Source organism: Schistocerca serialis, chromosome 10, assembly GCF_023864345.2.
Source record: "Schistocerca serialis cubense isolate TAMUIC-IGC-003099 chromosome 10, iqSchSeri2.2, whole genome shotgun sequence".
Lineage (NCBI taxonomy): Eukaryota > Metazoa > Arthropoda > Insecta > Orthoptera > Acrididae > Schistocerca > Schistocerca serialis.
Window position 1 is genome coordinate 44843122 of NC_064647.1, and position 20103 is coordinate 44863224.

General features: G+C 46.0%; 1 protein-coding gene across 4 annotated transcripts in view; it reads right to left on the reverse strand.

Annotated features, from left to right (window-relative positions):
* Positions 1-12915: 12915 nt before the first annotated feature.
* LOC126424958 (uncharacterized) overlaps positions 12916-20103 on the reverse strand; it is a 140693-nt gene continuing 133505 nt past the window's right edge. For all 4 annotated transcript variants that reach the window (XM_050087827.1, XM_050087830.1, XM_050087828.1 and 1 more), the window contains 6 exons: positions 14315-14524; positions 14017-14211; positions 13597-13861; positions 13404-13520; positions 13147-13312; positions 12916-13071 (listed from right to left, as the gene is read on the reverse strand). In XM_050087827.1, the coding sequence (XP_049943784.1) occupies positions 13032-13071; positions 13147-13312; positions 13404-13520; positions 13597-13861; positions 14017-14211; positions 14315-14524 (993 nt within the window). In that variant the 3' untranslated portion in view covers positions 12916-13031. The remainder of the gene's footprint in view (positions 13072-13146; positions 13313-13403; positions 13521-13596; positions 13862-14016; positions 14212-14314; positions 14525-20103) is intronic.

The window sequence follows — 20103 nt, forward strand, 5'->3', positions numbered from 1 at the left end:
CCCCTTCCCTCCGCCCGACTCGCTCCGCCCCCCCCTTCCCTCCGCCCCACTGGCTCCGCCCCCCCCTTCCCTCCGCCCGACTCGCTCCGCCCCCCCTTCCCTCCGCCCGACTCGCTCCGCCCCCCCCTTCCCTCCGCCCGACTCGCTCCGCCCCCCCCCCTTCCCTCCGCCCGACTCGCTCCGCCCCCCCCTTCCCTCCGCCCGACTCGCTCCGCCCCCCCCCTTCCCTCCGCCCGACTCGCTCCGCCCCCCCTTCCCTCCGCCCGACTCGCTCCGCCCCCCCTTCCCTCCGCCCGACTCGCTCCGCCCCCCCTTCCCTCCGCCCGACTCGCTCCGCCCCCCCTTCCCTCCGCCCGACTCGCTCCGCCCCCCCTTCCCTCCGCCCGACTCGCTCCGCCCCCCCTTCCCTCCGCCCGACTCGCTCCGCCCCCCCTTCCCTCCGCCCGACTCGCTCCGCCCCCCCTTCCCTCCGCCCGACTCGCTCCGCCCCCCCCTTCCCTCCGCCCGACTCGCTCCGCCCCCCCTTCCCTCCGCCCGACTCGCTCCGCCCCCCCTTCCCTCCGCCCGACTCGCTCCGCCCCCCCTTCCCTCCGCCCGACACGCTCCGCCCCCCCTTCCCTCCGCCCGACTCGCTCCGCCCCCCCTTCCCTCCGCCCGACTCGCTCCGCCCCCCCTTCCCTCCGCCCGACTCGCTCCGCCCCCCCTTCCCTCCGCCCGACTCGCTCCGCCCCCCCTTCCCTCCGCCCGACTCGCTCCGCCCCCCCTTCCCTCCGCCCGACTCGCTCCGCCCCCCCTTCCCTCCGCCCGACTCGCTCCGCCCCCCCTTCCCTCCGCCCGACTCGCTCCGCCCCCCCTTCCCTCCGCCCGACTCGCTCCGCCCCCCCTTCCCTCCGCCCGACTCGCTCCGCCCCCCCTTCCCTCCGCCCGACTCGCTCCGCCCCCCCTTCCCTCCGCCACCCCTTCCCTCCGCCCCCCCCCTTCCCTCCGCCCGACTCGCTCCGCCCCCCCTTCCCTCCGCCCCCCCTTCCCTCCGCCCCCCCTTCCCTCCGCCCCCCCTTCCCTCCGCCACCCCTTCCCTCCGCCACCCCTTCCCTCCGCCCCCCCTTCCCTCCGCCCCCCCTTCCCTCCGCCCCCCCTTCCCTCCGCCCCCCCTTCCCTCCGCCCCCCCTTCCCTCCGTCCGACTCGCCCCGCCCCCCCTTCCCTCCGCCCGACTCGCCCCGCCCCCCCTTCCCTCCGCCCGACTCGCCCCGCCCCCCCTTCCCTCCGCCCGACTCGCCCCGCCCCCCCTTCCCTCCGCCCGACTCGCCCCGCCCCCCCTTCCCTCCGCCCGACTCGCCCCGCCCCCCCTTCCCTCCGCCCGACTCGCCCCGCCCCCCCTTCCCTCCGCCCGACTCGCCCCGCCCCCCCTTCCCTCCGCCCGACTCGCCCCGCCCCCCCTTCCCTCCGCCCGACTCGCCCCGCCCCCCCTTCCCTCCGCCCGACTCGCCCCGCCCCCCCTTCCCTCCGCCCGACTCGCCCCGCCCCCCCTTCCCTCCGCCCGACTCGCCCCGCCCCCCCTTCCCTCCGCCCGACTCGCCCCGCCCCCCCCTTCCCTCCGCCCGACTCGCCCCGCCCCCCCTTCCCTCCGCCCGACTCGCCCCGCCCCCCCCTTCCCTCCGCCCGACTCGCCCCGCCCCCCCTTCCCTCCGCCCGACTCGCCCCGCCCCCCCTCCCTCCGCCCGCCTCGCCACGCCCCCCTTCCCTCCACCCGCCCCGCTCCGCCTTGCTCCGCCCCCCCCTTCCTTCCACCCGACTCGCTCCGCCCCCCCTCAGCCCATGAGTGCACTCCACTCACAAGCAAAGGTTCTACTAACAGTTTTTGCAGTGTGCAACCTCTTTGGCAAAGATGTTGCCTGCTATTAGTCAGATGTTGAACTTTGGCTTTGCCGCGTGTTGTCCAAAATACTACGAAAGCTACAATTTTCTGTATAAAACAATACCCTTACATTTTGACAGACATTACCTTCTTTTCTTTGATTCCCAATTTGTCAGAGCAAGGCAGGCTGTTGTAAGACTGATGCACTATGAAGGAATTATCCGAATGGGACCAAAATTGATGGATGTGATGTACACATACAAAAAAATGAATACAATTTCTGAAAAATTTAAATCTTTTATTAAAGAGAGAGAGCATAATAAAATGAGCAAGTTAATAACGCGTTGGTCCACCTTTGCCAAGCAGACTAATTGTATGCCTTGGAACGCAACCTCTGCTGATGTGCCTGTGTACGAAGTTATACTGAATGCAACAATATCTTTCCGTGCTTCACCTTTTTTTCAGGTGTTGAATGTTCCCTGCTTTTGTTAGAGTGAATGACACACCACACAACTTTTCATAGGTAAGATCATTCAACAAACGTCCCAAAATGCACAAATAAACAGCATATAACAGTTCTAATAAATGAGGTGGCTGCGAGTTAGTTGTGTAATTTTAGGTAGTAATCAACACTGAGGTCTGAAGCTGGTGGTGTTGTTACAGGTAGGCACGAATAAATTATATGTGCCCACTCGAGTGTCTTGTCAACACCTGAACAAATGTGGAACCTGTGGCAGGGATGTGCACGAGGGTGATTGTCTGCCTTCTCCTCCACACTGTATCTACTGCAATGGCAATCATACCCCCTCCTCTCGAGATTGTCCGATGTATGTAAATAAGCGAGATGCCCAGGAGATCTGGGTAAAAGGATCTGTGACTAGTCAATAACTTCTGAGTGAAGAACTTTTACTATGTTCTCCCATCTGGACTTACAGTACCATTCTTGCTACATCCCCCTCTAAGGAGGCCATGACCACACAGACATGCGACCTCAAATTCAGCTCTGTGGTTGTGAAATTGCCCATTGTCAAGGTAGCATCGTTCTCCCCTCGTCCAGCTGTGCCATCAAACTCTTGCTTCAAGGGGAGAAAATCACCAACTACACAACCGGAGGCCTGAAAGGCTCAAAGAAGTCAAAGGCAACGGGTTTCTCCTTCACCAACTCAAAGATCCCCTTCGGCAGTGTCGCCATGTGATACCTTCGCCCCACCGGCCTCTGTGTCGCCGGAGGGCACCACCAACCGGTTTTCTGGGCTGGACTCTGCAGACCAACAGTACAAGAAAGTCAATGCTTCTGTGGACCTTATGAATGACGACGACATTTGGTTTGTGGGGTGCTCAACTGTGCAGATACCAGCTCCCATACAAATTCTCAACCTTCGCTCAGTCCAATCTCGCCACATTCATGAATGATGATGAAATGATGAGGACAACACAAACATCCAGTCATCAAGAGGCAGGTGAAAATCCCTGACCTCATGGAGCAGGATCCTCCGGTCTCTGTACCCTGCAGCAGCGAGTCTTCACATGCTGTAACTCGGCAGCCACCGAGGTGATACCCCTTCTTTTTTTCCTCATCATGACTCTCCTCCAATGGAAGATTCACGGCCTTCAATCCAACAAAGAGGATTTACAGTTGCTTGTAGAATCGGAGCGTCTTCTTGTACTCTGCCTTCAGAAAACAAAATTGCGTCCTCACAACTGCTTTGAGCTTTCGCATTACTTCCCAGTCCGTTTTGAACTTCCCCCTGAGGTTGGCATTCTATCACATGGGTTGACTATGTGTGTCATCCTGTATGAGAAGCATGACTCCCCCATCTCCCTGACTACCTGTCTTCAAACTGTTGCAGTTCGCTTTTTCTTTCCACACCTGACGTTTTTCCTTCATACCATTTATATATCTCCATTGTTTGACGTCACCAGGGCAGACTTCCTCCAGCTTATTGTGCAGCTACTCACCCATTTCTGCTGCTCAGCGACTTTAAAGTGCACCATCCCCTTTGGGGTTCTTTCAGAACCTGACTGAGAGGTGCCCTCTTGGCTGACATTCTTAATCAACTTAACCTCTTCTGCTTTAACACAGGAGCACCCACATTCCTTTCTGACTCCTCGCACACCTATTCGCATTTGAACCTATCCTTCTGTACTGCCCAGCTTTCCCATCGCCTCGAGTGGTCTATTCTTTCTGACACCTACTCGAGCGACCAGTTCCCGTGTGCTATCCATTTGCTGACTCCTACCCCAGTTGCAAGCACACCCAATCGTGGTTTACAAAGGCCATCTGAAAGCCTTGCTCCTCCATGGCGACCTTTGAAGAACACGATTTCCGCAGTTGTGATGTCCAGATGGACCATCTTACAAACATTATCCTTACCACTGCAGAACATTCCATTCCTCGCACTTCCTCTTTACAACACCGTGTCCTGGTCCATTGGTGGACAGAGGCATGCCGTGATGCAACTTGCGCTCTGAGATGCGCTCTCCGCATTTTTAACCGTCATTCTATGTTGGCATACTGAACTCATCATAAACAGATGCGTGCACTGTGCTGCTGCGTTATTTTGGATGTCAAAATACCTAACTGGATTTCATTCACTAGTTCTTTTAACAGTTCCCCTCCTCCACTGTCACGTGGGCCAACCTCCAGCAGCTCTCTGGCACCAAGACCCATTCCCCAATTTCCGGGCCGACAGTAGCGAACGATGTCATCATGGACCTTATTGCTATCTCCAACACCTTGGGCCGCCATTTTGAGGAAATTTCGAGTGATTCCCACTATCAACTTGCCTTCTTCCATCAGAAACGAATGGAGGTGGCTCCGGCGATATCCTTCTCTTCTCACAATCGTGTGTGCTACAACTCCACCTTTACTATGAGGCAGCTACATCATGCTTTCTCTTCATCCTGATTCTCCTCACCAGGGCCAGACGCTGTTCACATTCAGATGTTGCAACACTTTCTGCTTCATACGTACAACAGCATCTGGGCAGAGGGCACGTATCCCAGACACTGGCGTGAAGCCACTGTCATACCATACCTAAGCCCGGTAAGGACAAGCACCTTACTTCTAGCTACCGCCCCACCTCTATGACCAGATGTCTGCAAAGTGATGTAAAGTATGATTTATGCCCCGCTGGTATGGTGGCTAAAGTCTCGTAATGGTCAATTGCAGAATGGCGCGCTCGAAATCCACACTGTGCAGTGGTCAGTAAATTGCATCACTTTGTCCACCGATGTCATGAATGGTTTTCTGCAGAAATCCCAAACTGTGGCCATGTTTTCGATTTGGAGAAAGCCTACAACATCTGCTGGACGACTGGTATCCTCTGTTCTCTTTACACATGGGGCTTACGTTGCCACCTGCCCCGTTTCCTTGAAGAATTTTTAACAGACCAAGTTTTCAAGGTCCGTGTGGCTTCTGCCTTTTCGGACACCTTTATCCAAGGAAACGGTGTGCCAAAGGTTCCATGCTTAGCGTTGTGCTCTTTGCTGTTGCTATTAACCCTATAATGGCCTGTTTCCCGCCAGGCATCTTGGATTCCCTTTTTGTTGTCGATTCTGCCGTCTATTGCAGTTCTCCACAGACTTATCTCATTGAGCGGCATCTTCAGCGATGTCTCGATCGTCTTCGCTCATGGAGCATCGGCAATGGCTTTCGTTTTTCCACTGACAAAACCGTTTTTGTGACTGAGCCGTAGTGAAAATTGCTGTTTTGAAGAGCGCACCGCAGCACGTAGTGTGAAGCAGTCGCCCTCCGTTTCTGACAGTGGCGCCGCTGTGGCAATTGCAGCCTTTGGTGTCTCCCTCTGGTGGGAAAGGGGAGAGGTTGCCTGTTCATGTGCATTTAAGGGGCGCTTTGAGCTCGCCAATCGGTCAGTCTGGGGTTAGTCTGGGTCAGTCTCTCGTCCCCAGCTTCTCTCGTCCGAATCTGTGAGGCAGTTAGTATCTCTCTGTCGTCCGGAGTGCTAGTATGTTTTTCGTTCGGATCAATCTTTAAAGCCAGATAAATGAGTCTTTCCACTCCACCAGTAAGAGAACTCAGATGCAGGAACTAAGCCCTGACCGGGCGACCACTCGCTGAGTCTGCGCGTTAGGCCGCCAGTCTGCTCGAGTTGCTGAGGCAATGGTCATTGGCGGTTGGATGGATGGGTGGATGGATGGATGGATGGATGGATGGATGGATGGATGGATGGATCGATCGATCGATCGATCGATCGGTCACCCACTGAGACACAAGATGACTTGTCCGCCTTGAGCGTCGGCATGCGTGAGGTCGCCACAAGAGTCCAGTGGGCCACACTGTATAGCGAGGGGTAGTGGCTTCGCGGTCGACACGAGAGCAACAGGAGTCAACCCAAGACATCAGTCTGGCTGGTGCGAGCTGCGACGCCGTGAGATCGGCGCACCTTCCTGCGTCTGTTGAAGCGGCTGGCAGCGGGCAGTTCGGGAGAGCAATTTGGGGGTACTGCGCCAGGTGTTCTCGAGAAATCGCAGTTTATTAGAATTTAAGTGATTGGTGATATGTTGTTTCATTTACTTATTAAATTCTACTTGTTTTCTTGGTGAGGTCACCAGCCGCATTCTTTTGGGGACGTCCCACCATTCTTCTCCAATTGCCCACCTGCGGGAAGGTGGTTATTTATGAATTGGGTGGTCCATTTTTCCCCTTGTGGAGTAGGGGCGGTTTAGAGCAACCGGAGGTTCGGGTTGTTCGGTAATCTTCCTATCAATCTGCCGTATGTTAGTAGCTGCCTCTGTTATGTCTGTCAGATTCGGTGTGTTAACGAATTTATTACTTGGAGTGTAATGGCCTAATTCCTGAAATATGTTTTGATCTTGCCTGTCATCTTGAGAGGCGGTATCTGTGTACTGTAGAGCATGTTAACTTGTTTGGCCAACCTTGTATAATTTTATTTAAGATTGCATTTCATGGGCTATTATTTAAATGGTCATTTTAGTATATAAAGTTGCCACCCTTCCACTGTAAGACTTTTCTTAGAAATTAAAATAAAGTTGCACCTTCGCTGGCAAAGTTAATATTTTAATTTTAGTGTTTTGTACCATTTCCATCCCTCCTTATGGGGATGCATAGTTTGTGTGCTTGTGTAAATTGTTAAAACTTTTAGTTTGCAGATTTGCACAAGTGTAGTCTTTCAGAGGTTGTTGCGAGCGCTCGTAACTACGGCCGTGTCAAAAGGGAGCAGCAAGGTTCTCAGCCCGAAAGCTCATACAGTCAAAAATTTCTTTCTTTCTGCCTCTGAATAAATTGTAATTTGATATTTAGAGGGTGCTTTCTGATTATAATTTTAAATCTGTTTCTTTTAAAAAATGCTTTAGGCATTATTAAAGTGAATAAATTACCATTTGTTAAAAAGTAATTTCGTTATGATTTCATCAGTTACTCCCTGGCAACAACTTCCACGCTCACATAGTGTGATTAAATATGTTACTGTTGTTGATGAATCGCTAGTAAGTAGAATAAATTCTCAAGAAAATAAATTCTCAAGAAAATAAATTCCTTGAAAATAAAGCACGGTTCAGTGACTTTATGGCGGCTCATCTTGGGCATGTTGCTCTACCGTTTTTTGAAATTACGAAATTACTGGGGTTCATGCTCGACAGGAAACTCTCTTGGTCCTCCCATATGTCTTACCTGGCAGCCCGCTCTACACAGTCCCTCAGTGTCCAATGTGTGCTCAGTAGTACTTCCTGGGGTGCAGATTGAACCACCTTCCCCCATTTATACCGGTCCCTTAACCATTCGAAACTAGAGTATGCACCTCCGTCCGTCTTAAGCCGTCTCAATACTATCCACCATCGTGGCCTCTGTTTGGCCACCAGTGCCTTTTACACTATCCCGGTTGAGTCTGTATCCAGAAGCTGCTGTTCTACTGCTGTCCTACCACCCTGACTTTCTCCTCAGCAGGTACGCATGCTGTTTGTCTGCCATGCGTGGCCACCCATCCTATGCCGCCTCCTTGGCTGACACCTTTGATTGCCACTATGGGTCAAGTCTCTCTTCTCTGTTACCTCCTGGAGTTCACTTTCCGCTCTTTCACCGGTATCTTAACTTCAAAGTACCTGTTACTTTTCCCATGGTTGTGAACCCTTCACCTCCTTGGCTTCGTGTGGCGGCCCGTGTTCACCTTGGCCTTCATTCCCTTCCTAAGAACACTATTCCAGCCTCGTTCTATCACCTTCATTTTCACGACCTTCGGATGCAACTTCGCGATAGTACCTTTGTGAACACTGATGGTTCTCAGATTGATCATGGTGTCAGGTGTGTCTTCGTTATTGGTGCCATCGTTTTTCGGTATCAGCTTCCCGCACACTGCTCAGTATTTACAGCCGAGTTCTTTGCCCTATATCAGGCCACGGAGTACATCCAGCGACACATGGTTTTCAACTGTGTCATGTGACCAGACTCTCTCAGCGCCCTTCGAAGTCTGTGTGCACTGTACACTGTCCATCCCTTAGCGCAATGGGTCCAGGAAAACTGTCACTGGCTCACTCTTGTTGGAGGCAGTGTGATGCTTATGTGGGTTCCTGGTCATGTTGGTCTGCCAGGAAACGAGGCTGCTGATGCTGCTGCCGAGGCGGAGCTCTTTATGTCTGTGTCTTTTGCGAACTCTTTGGGACTTTCTCTAAAAAGAAAGTAATCTTACAGTTGCTATCAGCTACAATCGTGGTAGTGCCAAATCTACCTATGAGGTTTGATCTGGGAGACTAGTCTTGCGTGACTAGTGAAGTTCAATGAACGAATCACTTCTGTCCAAAATTTAAAAACGTAAGACTTCTCAATGTCAACAGTTACTCATCCATTATGAAACTTTTTCATAACACCTGAATCAATCTGGTAACAAGAGACTCGTGCTAAATATGAACAAGGCTGTTGACGAAATAATGTATGAAAGCAACTGCAAAAACAAACAAGTCATCACCCTAATTTGGCACAGCACTAGTAATCCAGAAGTAGTATTCTGCACACAGATGGACATTCCTCTATCTTTGAATTAAAAAAGGTTTAAGATTCTTAACCTGGTAATGTATGCAGCTGTAAATTCTTTACCCATTGGAACATTCGAAGTCTGTCTGAAGGAATGATCAGCAAGATTTGTGTTACACAACTTCTGTTAGAAAGTATGAAACAGTCAGCAAAGGTAATGTCTGACTGAAAATAGGCTTAAAACTGAAAATATAGAGCTTCTCAATAAACTTATAGGCTAGAAACTGGCTACCAGCTTCTGTAGAACTAATGGGTATAGTGGATCTTACATACTAACTTATTCCTCGCAGTGTGGTTTCAGTTGCCTAAGACTGCAGTCGTGTGTGTGTGTGTGTGTGTGTGTGTGTGTGTGTGTGTATTTTGTTGATGAAGGCCTTAATGGCCAAAAGCTTCAATTGTGTGAGTCTTTTTGTTGTGCCTATCTGAGACTTAGCATATCTGCTATACTGTGAATAGCAACTTTCCTTCCCATAATACTGTAATTTATTCCTCAGGTGACTATGAAATCAGATAGAATTTTAGCCATCTAAATGAAGAACTTACATTTGAAAGTAGTTGTACAGAACTTAAAGAATACAACATTTTAATCATCACTACATATCGCATCCCTGGGTGCCATATAAACTTGGTATTCTAGATAATTTTGGTATATAAAGCTAAAACTACTTAAGTAACTAATTATACATGCTGACTTCAACACTGATGTAAGAACTGATGAAAAATTTTCTTCATATTTAAAAACCTGATTGCCACAAATGGGCTAAATATCAATTTTGACCAATGTAAGAGAGTTAGAGCAACTATTTAAACATATATTGATAATATTGTAATTGGAAACAAAGATGATGTAACTTATCAAACGAAAGCACTGGCATATTGATAGACACACAAACAAACAAAAACACACACACAAAATTCAAGCTTTCACAACCAACGGTTGCTTCATCAGGAAAGAGGGAAGGAGAGGGAAAGACGAAAGGATGTGGGTTTTCAGGGAGAGGGTAAGGAGTCATTCCAATCCCGGGAGTGGAAAGACTTACCTTAGGGGGAAAAAAGGACAGGTGTACACACACACACACACACACACACACACACACACACACACACACACACACACACACACACACACACACACACACACACACATCGGCACATCCATCTGTGTATGTGCAGATGTGTGTGTGTGTGTGTGTGTGTGTGTGTGTGTATACCTGTCCTTTTTTTCATACAACAGTTAGCATCATAATGAGATAGAGGTATCATGATGGGAAGCCCATTAGCTCCAACATTCACAAACCTCTTTACATCTACATCTACATACATACTCTGCAAGCCACAGTTGGTGCATGGTGAAGAGCACCCTGTACCACTAACAGTCAACATCCTTCCTGGTCCACTTGCAAACAGAGCAAGGGAAAAACAACTGTCTATATGCCTTTATATGAGCCCTAATTCCTCATATCTTACCTTCATGGTCCTTACGTTAATTGTATGTTGGCAGCAGTAGAAGCAGTCTGCAGTCAGCTCCAAATGCTTATCAAAAATTTTTCAATAGTGTTCCTTGAAAAGAACATCGTCTTCCCTCCAGGGATTCAAATTTGAGTTCCTGCAGCATCTCGACAACACTTGTGTGTGGTCCGAATCTACTGGTAACAAATCTAGTAGCCTGCCTCTTAATTGCTTCCATAACTTCTTTTAATTGGGCCTGGAGCCCTATTTTGTACCGTACATACTGATCGGTACAGTAGGTTAGCCTTGAAGTTATTCTTCTGTAAGTTTCTGAGGTGTATTAACGATTGGTCCACCCACTGATTCTTCAACAACTATATCGAGAGGTGGTTAGGTTTTAGTATGGCCACTGATTCGGTTCAGTCTGATTTGTTTACACCAAGAATTTGTTATTTTAGGCATACTAAGTGATTTTAGTTTCAGATTTAGTGATTATGTTTTACTAAAGAAGCACCCAGACACATCTGAGAGGAAAGTGAGTTCATAACAGAGAGTTTTCCTTTGTTATAATCGTTTGTAGTAATAGAAATATGGTTTGTATTGCTAACACCAAAAAATCATGTTTGGTCAATATTCTAGCTGTAAATATCTGTTAAAGCTTAAATATGATTAAATTGCAAGATTTTGTCTCTGCTTACATATATTAAATGAGTGTTAGCTGAAATTACTAGTGGCTCTTTTGTACTTTTTCCTGCAAATGGTTTAGTTATTAATTATTGAAGCACATTTACAACTTTTAAGTAACAATGGAAAGGAATTTTGCGGAGCTTGATAGTGAAAACCTCAAAATTTCATCCATTTACGGCTTACGCCCACTGCAAAGTCAGCTTCACCCTTTTTTTCAGAGTACGTAGCGATTTTTGAGAGTGTGTGGTTAGTCAGGAATTTAACAGCACAACTGAAATTACTGCAGATGAAACACTAACAGCAATAAGTTCAAGTAGTAAGTAATAAGATCTAAAACCTTAAGTTGCTGCATGTACAAACTGCAGCACTACTTCTATTTTACTACTTTGTCATTTATGCTATCGGACATGTGATTTGGACATGACGGTCATAAATATCTTGGTTAGGTACTCTGGGTTGTTGAATGACTTCTTTGTGTGTGCCAACACTGCACTCAGAGTGAAAATGGAAAAGTTGTATAGAGGAAGACAAGAAAGCTAGTTATAAGGTAACTGCAAAGAAATATTAAATGCAAACATTGTTTGACTTAAATATGTGCAAATAGTTGTATTTTATGTTAGCTTGTATTAATCTTACTTTTATGATATTCTTTTTTAGTAGGGGATACTGGATATCCTTATGACTCGTGGCTCCATGTACCAGTGACTAAAACTGGCCTCTCCACTGTTAGGTAGCCGATCAATCTAGCCCATATGACAGATAGATGCGTTGTGGAGAGTACGATAGGACACTTACGCACCAGATTGGGGTGTTTTCTTAAACACGGGTTACTGGAGTACAACACAGTGAAATCAGGCTTCATTACAAATGCATGTGCAGTTTTGCACAACAAATGTGTGAGGGCTTTAGGCGTAGGTGAAGGAACATGGGCAGATCAAAGTGACAGCAGCAGTGATGAAGATGAGCCACCACCAATGGTGAATGAATGCCATGCGAGAGATGCGTTGCTGCAGGAGGCTCGATTTGTCAGAGCAAGAATTATTGCCAGGTTGCCCCTCTTCCACCTTCTCGAACCTAAAACCCTCGTAGGGCCCATTCGTGTGCCCAAAGACAGTCTGTGTCTGAAATTTTCAATAATGTGGAATTTTTTTTAATACTAGAGAACCCTGTTGAATTTCCTCTTGCAGCTAATTTATCATATATAATAACAATCTCCATTTCATATCTTTGCACCAGTTTGCATAAAAATCGCACCCCACATAAACCATTTTCAGCACAATAACCAATTTCCTTCAAACAATGGAAAATCCAGGTTGGAATGCAACAATACGAGAGAAGGAAAGTTGCTACTCACCATATAGCGGAGATGCTGAGCCGTGATAGGCACAATAAAAAGACTGCAGTGCAGTTTCAGCTCCGAGACTGCAGATGTGTGTGCAAGTTGCGCTTGCACGAGTGTGTGTGTGCGTGCGTGTGTGTATGTGTGTCTACTGCTGACAAAGGCCTTAATGGCCGAAAGCTATGATTGTGTGAGTCTTTTTACTGTGCCTATTGCGGCTCAGCATCTCCGCTATATGGTGAGTAGCAACTTTCCTTCTCTCGTATTGTTACAATTTATCTTTCAGTTATGCAGTCTCTTTTAAGATGGAGGCAAACTTGTCACAAATTAAAGCTACAAATGCTGTGAGACAACCATCTTTGATTTTTATGTAATGAAAATGACGTCAACTCATTACACAAGAATTTCATTGCTCAATCAACACAAGTTATCTTTTCAAAGGAAATCAGCATGTTACTATTTCCTCAGTATTTTAGTGAAGGTGTTGTTTCATTAGTTCTGTAATGAAAGTTTGAGTCAACATTTGTAGAAACACGATTTAATATATTTGTATCAAAACATCAATACATATGGACATGATGTGATTTGTACCTCTGAGGTGAATTTTTAACTTTTAATTATACATCAGTGCTTGCTTCGAGTTCAATGTATGATTAGAATATAATATAATTCAAGCAAAATTTCACAGTTTGCACTACTCACTGTCTCTCCTATGCGTCAGGTACTCCTCCAGTCTGGAAGAAAACAAAACAGTTAAACAATAAATAAAATGCAAAAAAATCAAAACATAAAATTTGTTTTAAACTTACGCCTTCATGACTCCTACAAACGCCTCAGCTGCATTTTCAATGGCAACAGTTCTGCGTTCTTCCAACTGAAGTTGTTCACGTCTGATGGCGTTTTGCTCCTGCATGCACATCACCTGTTGTCTGGTGATATCCACCAGAGGATCATCAGCTTTTGTTAATGTACCACCTAGATGTACCAAAACAATGTAAATTACAAGATCTAAATATTAAGAAACTATAACTTCTGCGGGTTAACTTCAGGCAGTAATGATACTTACCAGAACTACGTTTGCGCTTCTTCGAAGTTGTTGTAGCACGTGAAGATTTAGTTATGTGTGAAGCAGGTATGAAACCTGATGTAGAGGGTACACTTTCTTCTAGTGAAGCCAACGATGCTATAGTCAGAGCAGGTGATATATAGTCTGATGGAATATCCGATGCAGGTTAACCTCAGATGGTAATGATACTTACCAGAACTGCATTTGCCCTTCTTCGCAGTTGTTGTACCACATGAAGATTCAGTTACGTGTGAAGCAGGTACAAACCCTGATGTAGAGGACAGGGTACTTTCTTCTAGTGAAGTCAACGATGCTGTAGTCAGAGCAGGTGATATATAGTCTGATGAAATATCCGATGCAGACATTATGGTCAGTCCTTCCACAGGAAGGACAACATATTCATCCATTTCCATTGTATCTTTGTTATCTGAGTCATTTTGGGTGACCTGACCTGAATCCTGCAATACAGAGTTACATCAGTTGAATTTAGGTAATCTTTTCAAGGCCCGCTGATATTTACATGAGTGAAGGTAGTAACTGTACAGTTATGAAGTAAGACTCACAGACAATGACATACACACATCTTGTGCGAGAAAAAACAGTACACTGATACCTGATGCGCTATGTTTAGGGGGTCTGGTACTTCTTCATGTCCATAAACAGTGCATGGACCCAAGAAGTCAAGAAGCTGCTCCTCAAGAGGGGTCAGGGGCTTAGCTTTTGTACTTAGTTCTCCTCCTGTTTTCTGCAGTTCCTTCTTTACTAGAGAAGCTTTGGCCTTTACATCACTTCTCCAGTCTTGCCAGGACTGATACAAAAAGAGACGTAAATAGAGATAAATAAATGGGCTGCAACATAGGTTAGTGAAAACAGTCTGTAATCAGTAATGCATAACAGTATTCATATGATACCTTCATCCATTTATCCGCTGTTTTTGATGTTCCATTTGGCAGGCTGTTGAGCTCTGTTGCTAGTTTTTGCAAAAGTTTCTGCTTGTGTCTGACTCCATCTGGTCCTGTGTATCTCCCAGTTGCTAGTTCCGCATGTTTTATCATGAAATCTAGCATCACTGTTCGCTGCTCCATGGAGATTCGCATAAACTGATGTTTTTTGGACCTTACCTACAAAACCACAGATACGCATATAAACTTTATTCTTGTGGTCTTAACAGTTCTGTTTTTTGTGTGTGGTACATTTGAAACAACACCAGCAACTATGCAGTAAGTCATACTATTCCAATCCTGACAATAATAAAATATCTGGCTTTCATTTGCATCTAATAGCATGCTTTATCAGGAACGAGTTTAACTGATGTCATAGCTCCAGGCTAATCAAACTAAAATAAAAGACTGAACGAAGGAAGAAACCAAATCACTTTCTGACCATTTCTCCACTATTCCATTCTCGAATTATAGCTCTCAGCTGTGACCTAATGGCTACAATTTTTAGCAAAGGCTACAAATACTGGTTGAAACTGATCAAGAATAAAGTGACTTACCACATCCTGAGTTGCTGGTTTTTCCTTCAAATAAAGCACCCATTAACAACAAACACAATAGCACTCCTCAACGTCATTTCAGTGTCATTGGGATATGAACCTTCCAACATTTCTGCTGATATTTGAATAATAGTATGTACTCAAAAACACACATTTTGGTACTGTGAAGAATAGTGTGCCTGTGTTGGCTGCTAGGTGCTTTGGGTTTGTGGGGCCCTGTACACTGCATTGCGTATGCATGGATCTGCAGCCGCTTGCTTTCGATTGGCTGGCACGAGGAGAACCAACCACAGCACCTCGGTTCTCTAGAGCCGTTTGGCATTGTTTCCAAAATGCTTACAGAATAATGTGAGGCCTCTCCTTCGATAACCAGGCGCCTCATTGCACTCGCCTACCAAACTGAATGGCAGAGTGGTTGAAACATATGGAACAAGACACTTGGTACGAATCCTAAACACTCGAGCAGTACTCAAATGTATGATGCATTAGTGTCCTATATTTGGACTCCTTCACAAATGAACCGCACTTTCCTAAAACTCGTCCAATAAACCAAAGTTGACTGTTTGACTTCCCTACTACAATACTTACATGCTCACTCTATTTATTTCATATCGCTTTGCAACGTTATACCCAGATATTTAAACAGTGTGACTGTCAGGCAGGACACTACTAATGCTGCACCCAAACATTATGGGTTGTTTTAACTACTCATCAGCATTAACTTACATTTTTCTCATTTAGGCTACCTGCCATTCATCACGCCAATTAGAAGTGTTGTGTCCTCCAACAGTCACTCAACTTTGATATGGACCCACACAGTACATCATTAGCAAATAACCACAGATTGCTGTCCACCCTGTCCACCAGATCATTTATGCATACAGAAAATAATAGCTGTCCTGTCACACTGTCCAGGGGGCACTCCTGCCGATATCCTTGTCTCTGATGAACACTCACCATCAAGAGCAACATACTGGGTTCTTTTACTTAAGAAGTTTTTGAGTCACTCACATATCTGTGAGTGGATGGAAGCCTTAGACTCTCTCAGCAATTTTACATAGGACCAGAATTTTCTCAGATTCTTGGCAAGGTCTTTTGCTCAGGTATGATGGTGGAAGTTGTTGTACGCATCGTGCACTGACCTTCTTATGGACGCATGCATTTCTACTAACTTTCACCTGTCAGAAATTTGTGTGCTCTTCTTTGAACTGATAGTGCAACAATCTCTGTTACCTCAGTATTTTTCTAATTCGATTATTAAATCAGAGAAGCTTATTTCCATCCTTAATGCACTTACTGGGCACATAGATCTCCAGTAAGTAACTTACAATCCGTTCAAGCTCTGCCCATATTCCTTTTACAAGTCATCCTGCACCTAAATGCTGTCCATTTATTGTCTAAGTGGGATGCTAACAACTGCTTATCTGCTTTTTTTAGCATAAACACTCTCCTGGCTTTTTTTATGGATATGTTAACTTTAGTAACCATTGTCACTATAGTGACACCAAGATCACCAATACAATTCTCTATACTGTTACTATGAGGTCTGAGCTGTCGGTGCCTACAAGGTCTAAAATATTTACAATGTGTGTAGGTTGTCTAACTAGTTTTTCAAAGCAGTTTTTGGAAAACTGTTCAGAAATACATCACAAGACTGCCTGTCCATACCACCTGCAGTGAATCCACAGAAATCCCAGTCTAAACTCGGTAGGTTACAGTCGCCTCCAACCAGTGCTGCACGATTAGGGCATTTATGCTCTACTGACTGTTGACTTTCTGAAATGGCTCTAGAACTGTCACAGAGGAATCAAGTGGCTGGTAAAAATAGCCAGCAATTAATTTCGTTTCATTTTGACTTGTTATACACAATCAGATAACTTCACTATCACACTCAACTTCACCTCAACAGGGACAATATTTTTGTCAACTGCAGTAAAAATTCATGACTTGTTAAACATCTTGGATCTTTCTACTTTGGATTTCAGTCAGCTCCCAATCTCAAGAACAATTACAGCCCAAGAAATTTCCTTGAGGGCAGTACATTAGGTAAATTTGTTACAAATACTTTGCCAATTTACTGATGTAATTCTGACAGTCCAAGTTTCGTTGCTTTGAACACAGTCTGACTTCACTTTCTGCATAATGTCTGGTGATTGTATGTCAGAGTACATCTAACTACCATCTTGCCTAACAAACCACAATGTGCCCTCCCCAAGTACTCTGCTACCTGAGTAGCTGCTTTCTTTGTGCAGTGCACTCTTGACCTATCAACGAGAGTCCCACAAATTCCTGCCAATGCCGCAGGTGTAGAAATATGCATCCAGACAATCACAGAGTCAGTAAAGCATTTGGTTGAGAGCTTCATTTGGCTACAAACAAAAGGACCCCGATCAATTCTGGGAAGAATACTGCAAATTTTGAGCTCTCCTTGCACCTCATGTACAAGGCCAGCATTCTTCACCATCTTAGCCAGTTGCCTGTATGAACTGAGGAGGTTCTCAGAATGCATGTGACAGGCATCATTTGTGCTGATGTGAGCCACAGCTTCCACACAACTGCAGCAGGCAAGGCCATCTCCCCATCTCAGAAGAGGCCCCTCAGCAGACATACAAGCACCTACTGGCTTTGTTTCCAGCCCTGAATGCTGCTATCTTCCCATGGGACTCCATAATGCACCTAACATTGGAGCTCTCGATAACTAGAAAGTCCCCTTCCCCCCACCATGTGTGCCTGCTTGGACTTTGTTCAAGGAACGACCACCCGTTCACTCGCAGGTCAAAGAGTGAGGCCAGACAGCCAGCCTCCACATCCCATTTACACCCCAGATTCTCTGCCACCGCTACACTCCAAGGCAGTAGCCTGAATGTTGCTGAACTTAGCACGAATCGCATTCAGCCGTTCTCAAACTACAGCCAGATTCTCCTTTGTCTCCACACAGCATGCATACATCCTACCCATGCTAGTAAGACTGACCGAAGAAGTAAACTATAAAAGCAGACAAAAACCTAGATACACAACATGCTACCCTCCTGATGCATCACCAATGGACACTGATGCCTTCATGAGCTTTGCAGCTGGCTGTTCAGAGTAAATTAAAACTGTGCAACGGACTGCCTGAATTTGAACTTACAAAACATGAGACTGACCTCTTGAACAGAAAAACATGCACAAAATTTAAGAAATATGCTGCTAGTAAAATGCAGGAAAAGTTAAACATGTAACGTGTCACTAAGGAGAGGTGTATCAGCGGACGGCTGGGGCCTGCCTTAGACACAGTCCAATTCAAGCCTAAATGTCTCTTTTGATATTTGGCAACACATTTGAACCTGGCCCCACAGACATCAAAAACTTTAAGAGTTCCTGAAACATCTCAATATCATTAGCAATAACATCCAGTTCATCATGGATGGAACCATCACAGATGCAATGGATGCTCAGCCACAGTGTCTACAAGAAACCAATGCACACTAAGCTGTAACTGCCTGCCATGAAGTATCCCCTGGCACAGCACCATACTGGAGACAATGTTGATATTTGGTATGTGGGGCACTCAACTGCACTGTCATCAGCACCCGTAAAAAGTCCCAATTTTTACACAGTCCAAATTTTTCATATCCAATCTAGTCACTCTCAAAGATGATGATGATGATGATGATGATGATGATGATGATGATGATGATGATGATGATGATGATAACACGGAGAAAATTCCCAACCCAGCTGGGAACTGAACCCGGGACCCTGTGATCCAGAGGCAGCAATGCTAGCCACTATACCATAAGCTGCGGATAACACTGTACTGTTACACACATTGCTGCATAATACAAGAAAAACATAACATGCTGATAACTTGCGCCACAAGATGAACCACCTATGTGAAGTAGTCACAAACAATGCAGACAACCACAATTCAATAAATGATGTGATCTCAAGTAAGGCTCGCATTAAATTTATATTCTTGATGCTCTGTGGATCACTGTCAGGTAAGCTATGCCGGCTGATTAAAGGTGACAGTCAGATTTTTGTGGCAGAGCTTGAGACCAATTTGATGCTATTTTTTAGGACACCTATGATGTACAAAATACCCTACAAGATCTTATATTGGATAAACAGTGTACAATAATGCAGGAAGGCGTATGAGAGGTTTTCTCACTCATGTTACCCCTAGAAAATTGCTGTGACTGAACATGGTCTTACAAATAGTAACCGAATAAAATTTTATGAGTCCTGGCTAGCACTTAAAAGCTTATGAGACAGTGTAGTTAAAGCAGCAAATTAAATACTAATCACTGACAACAGTTTAATAGAGGTGGCGATCTATAGCTCAGCATGGCATGGGATCCATCGGTCATGAGGTTCAAACAGGCGCATCAAATCAGGAGTCAATATATACCCCAATATGCCGACCTGCAGGCATCTGTGATGTCACAGCCAGCGGCTGGAGTATGTAACAAAGTAGCTCATCAGCAGTTATTCCACTGACAATGTCGAGGATTACTTCAGCAAAAGCTCATGTCTTTTTAACCACTTGAAACAGCTGGAAGCCAATGAACATTCTACTTTTTCAGTGTTGTGATGTTTCCATCAGAACAATCACTTTCTCCTCTTGTCATATTTTTAAAGCCCCATAACTGAGATGAACTGACTTCATCACAACGATATGCATTAAACCTCTGACTGTTCTGGACATGTCAGTGTGTGACACTCCTACCGTTCTTGGATGCTCTGGATCTGTTTACGTGTACCATTGATCCTTCCATCAGGTGCTCTTAGATGTATATACGTGCACCCCTTTGCCACCACCTCTGTGCTTCCAAAGTGTTCACACAGCCAGCTGCTCAGGTATCTGTGTGCTCTGGATGGGTTAATGTGCAAAGCACTTAGTGACCATGCAGAGTGGCCAAATATCCACATTTCTGCCCTGAGTGCACAGCAGGATTCCATTGTTCGACCTATGTGCATTTGCTGCTGTGATCTTATTCGTGTTGCTGTCTTCATTTTCATTTTTGACTGAGAAAATGGCACATCATTGTGGTTGCACAGAAGAAGAAATCATGAAGGTGGTGACAGGCAATTACATATGGTACTTGGCATCACAGGATAAAAGAAACAGATGTAGAGTTTCAGATGCATCCACATAAAGGCCACTGCAATAGTGTTTGGAGAGACTAGTTGGCAAACTGATGTCATTACATGTACCTA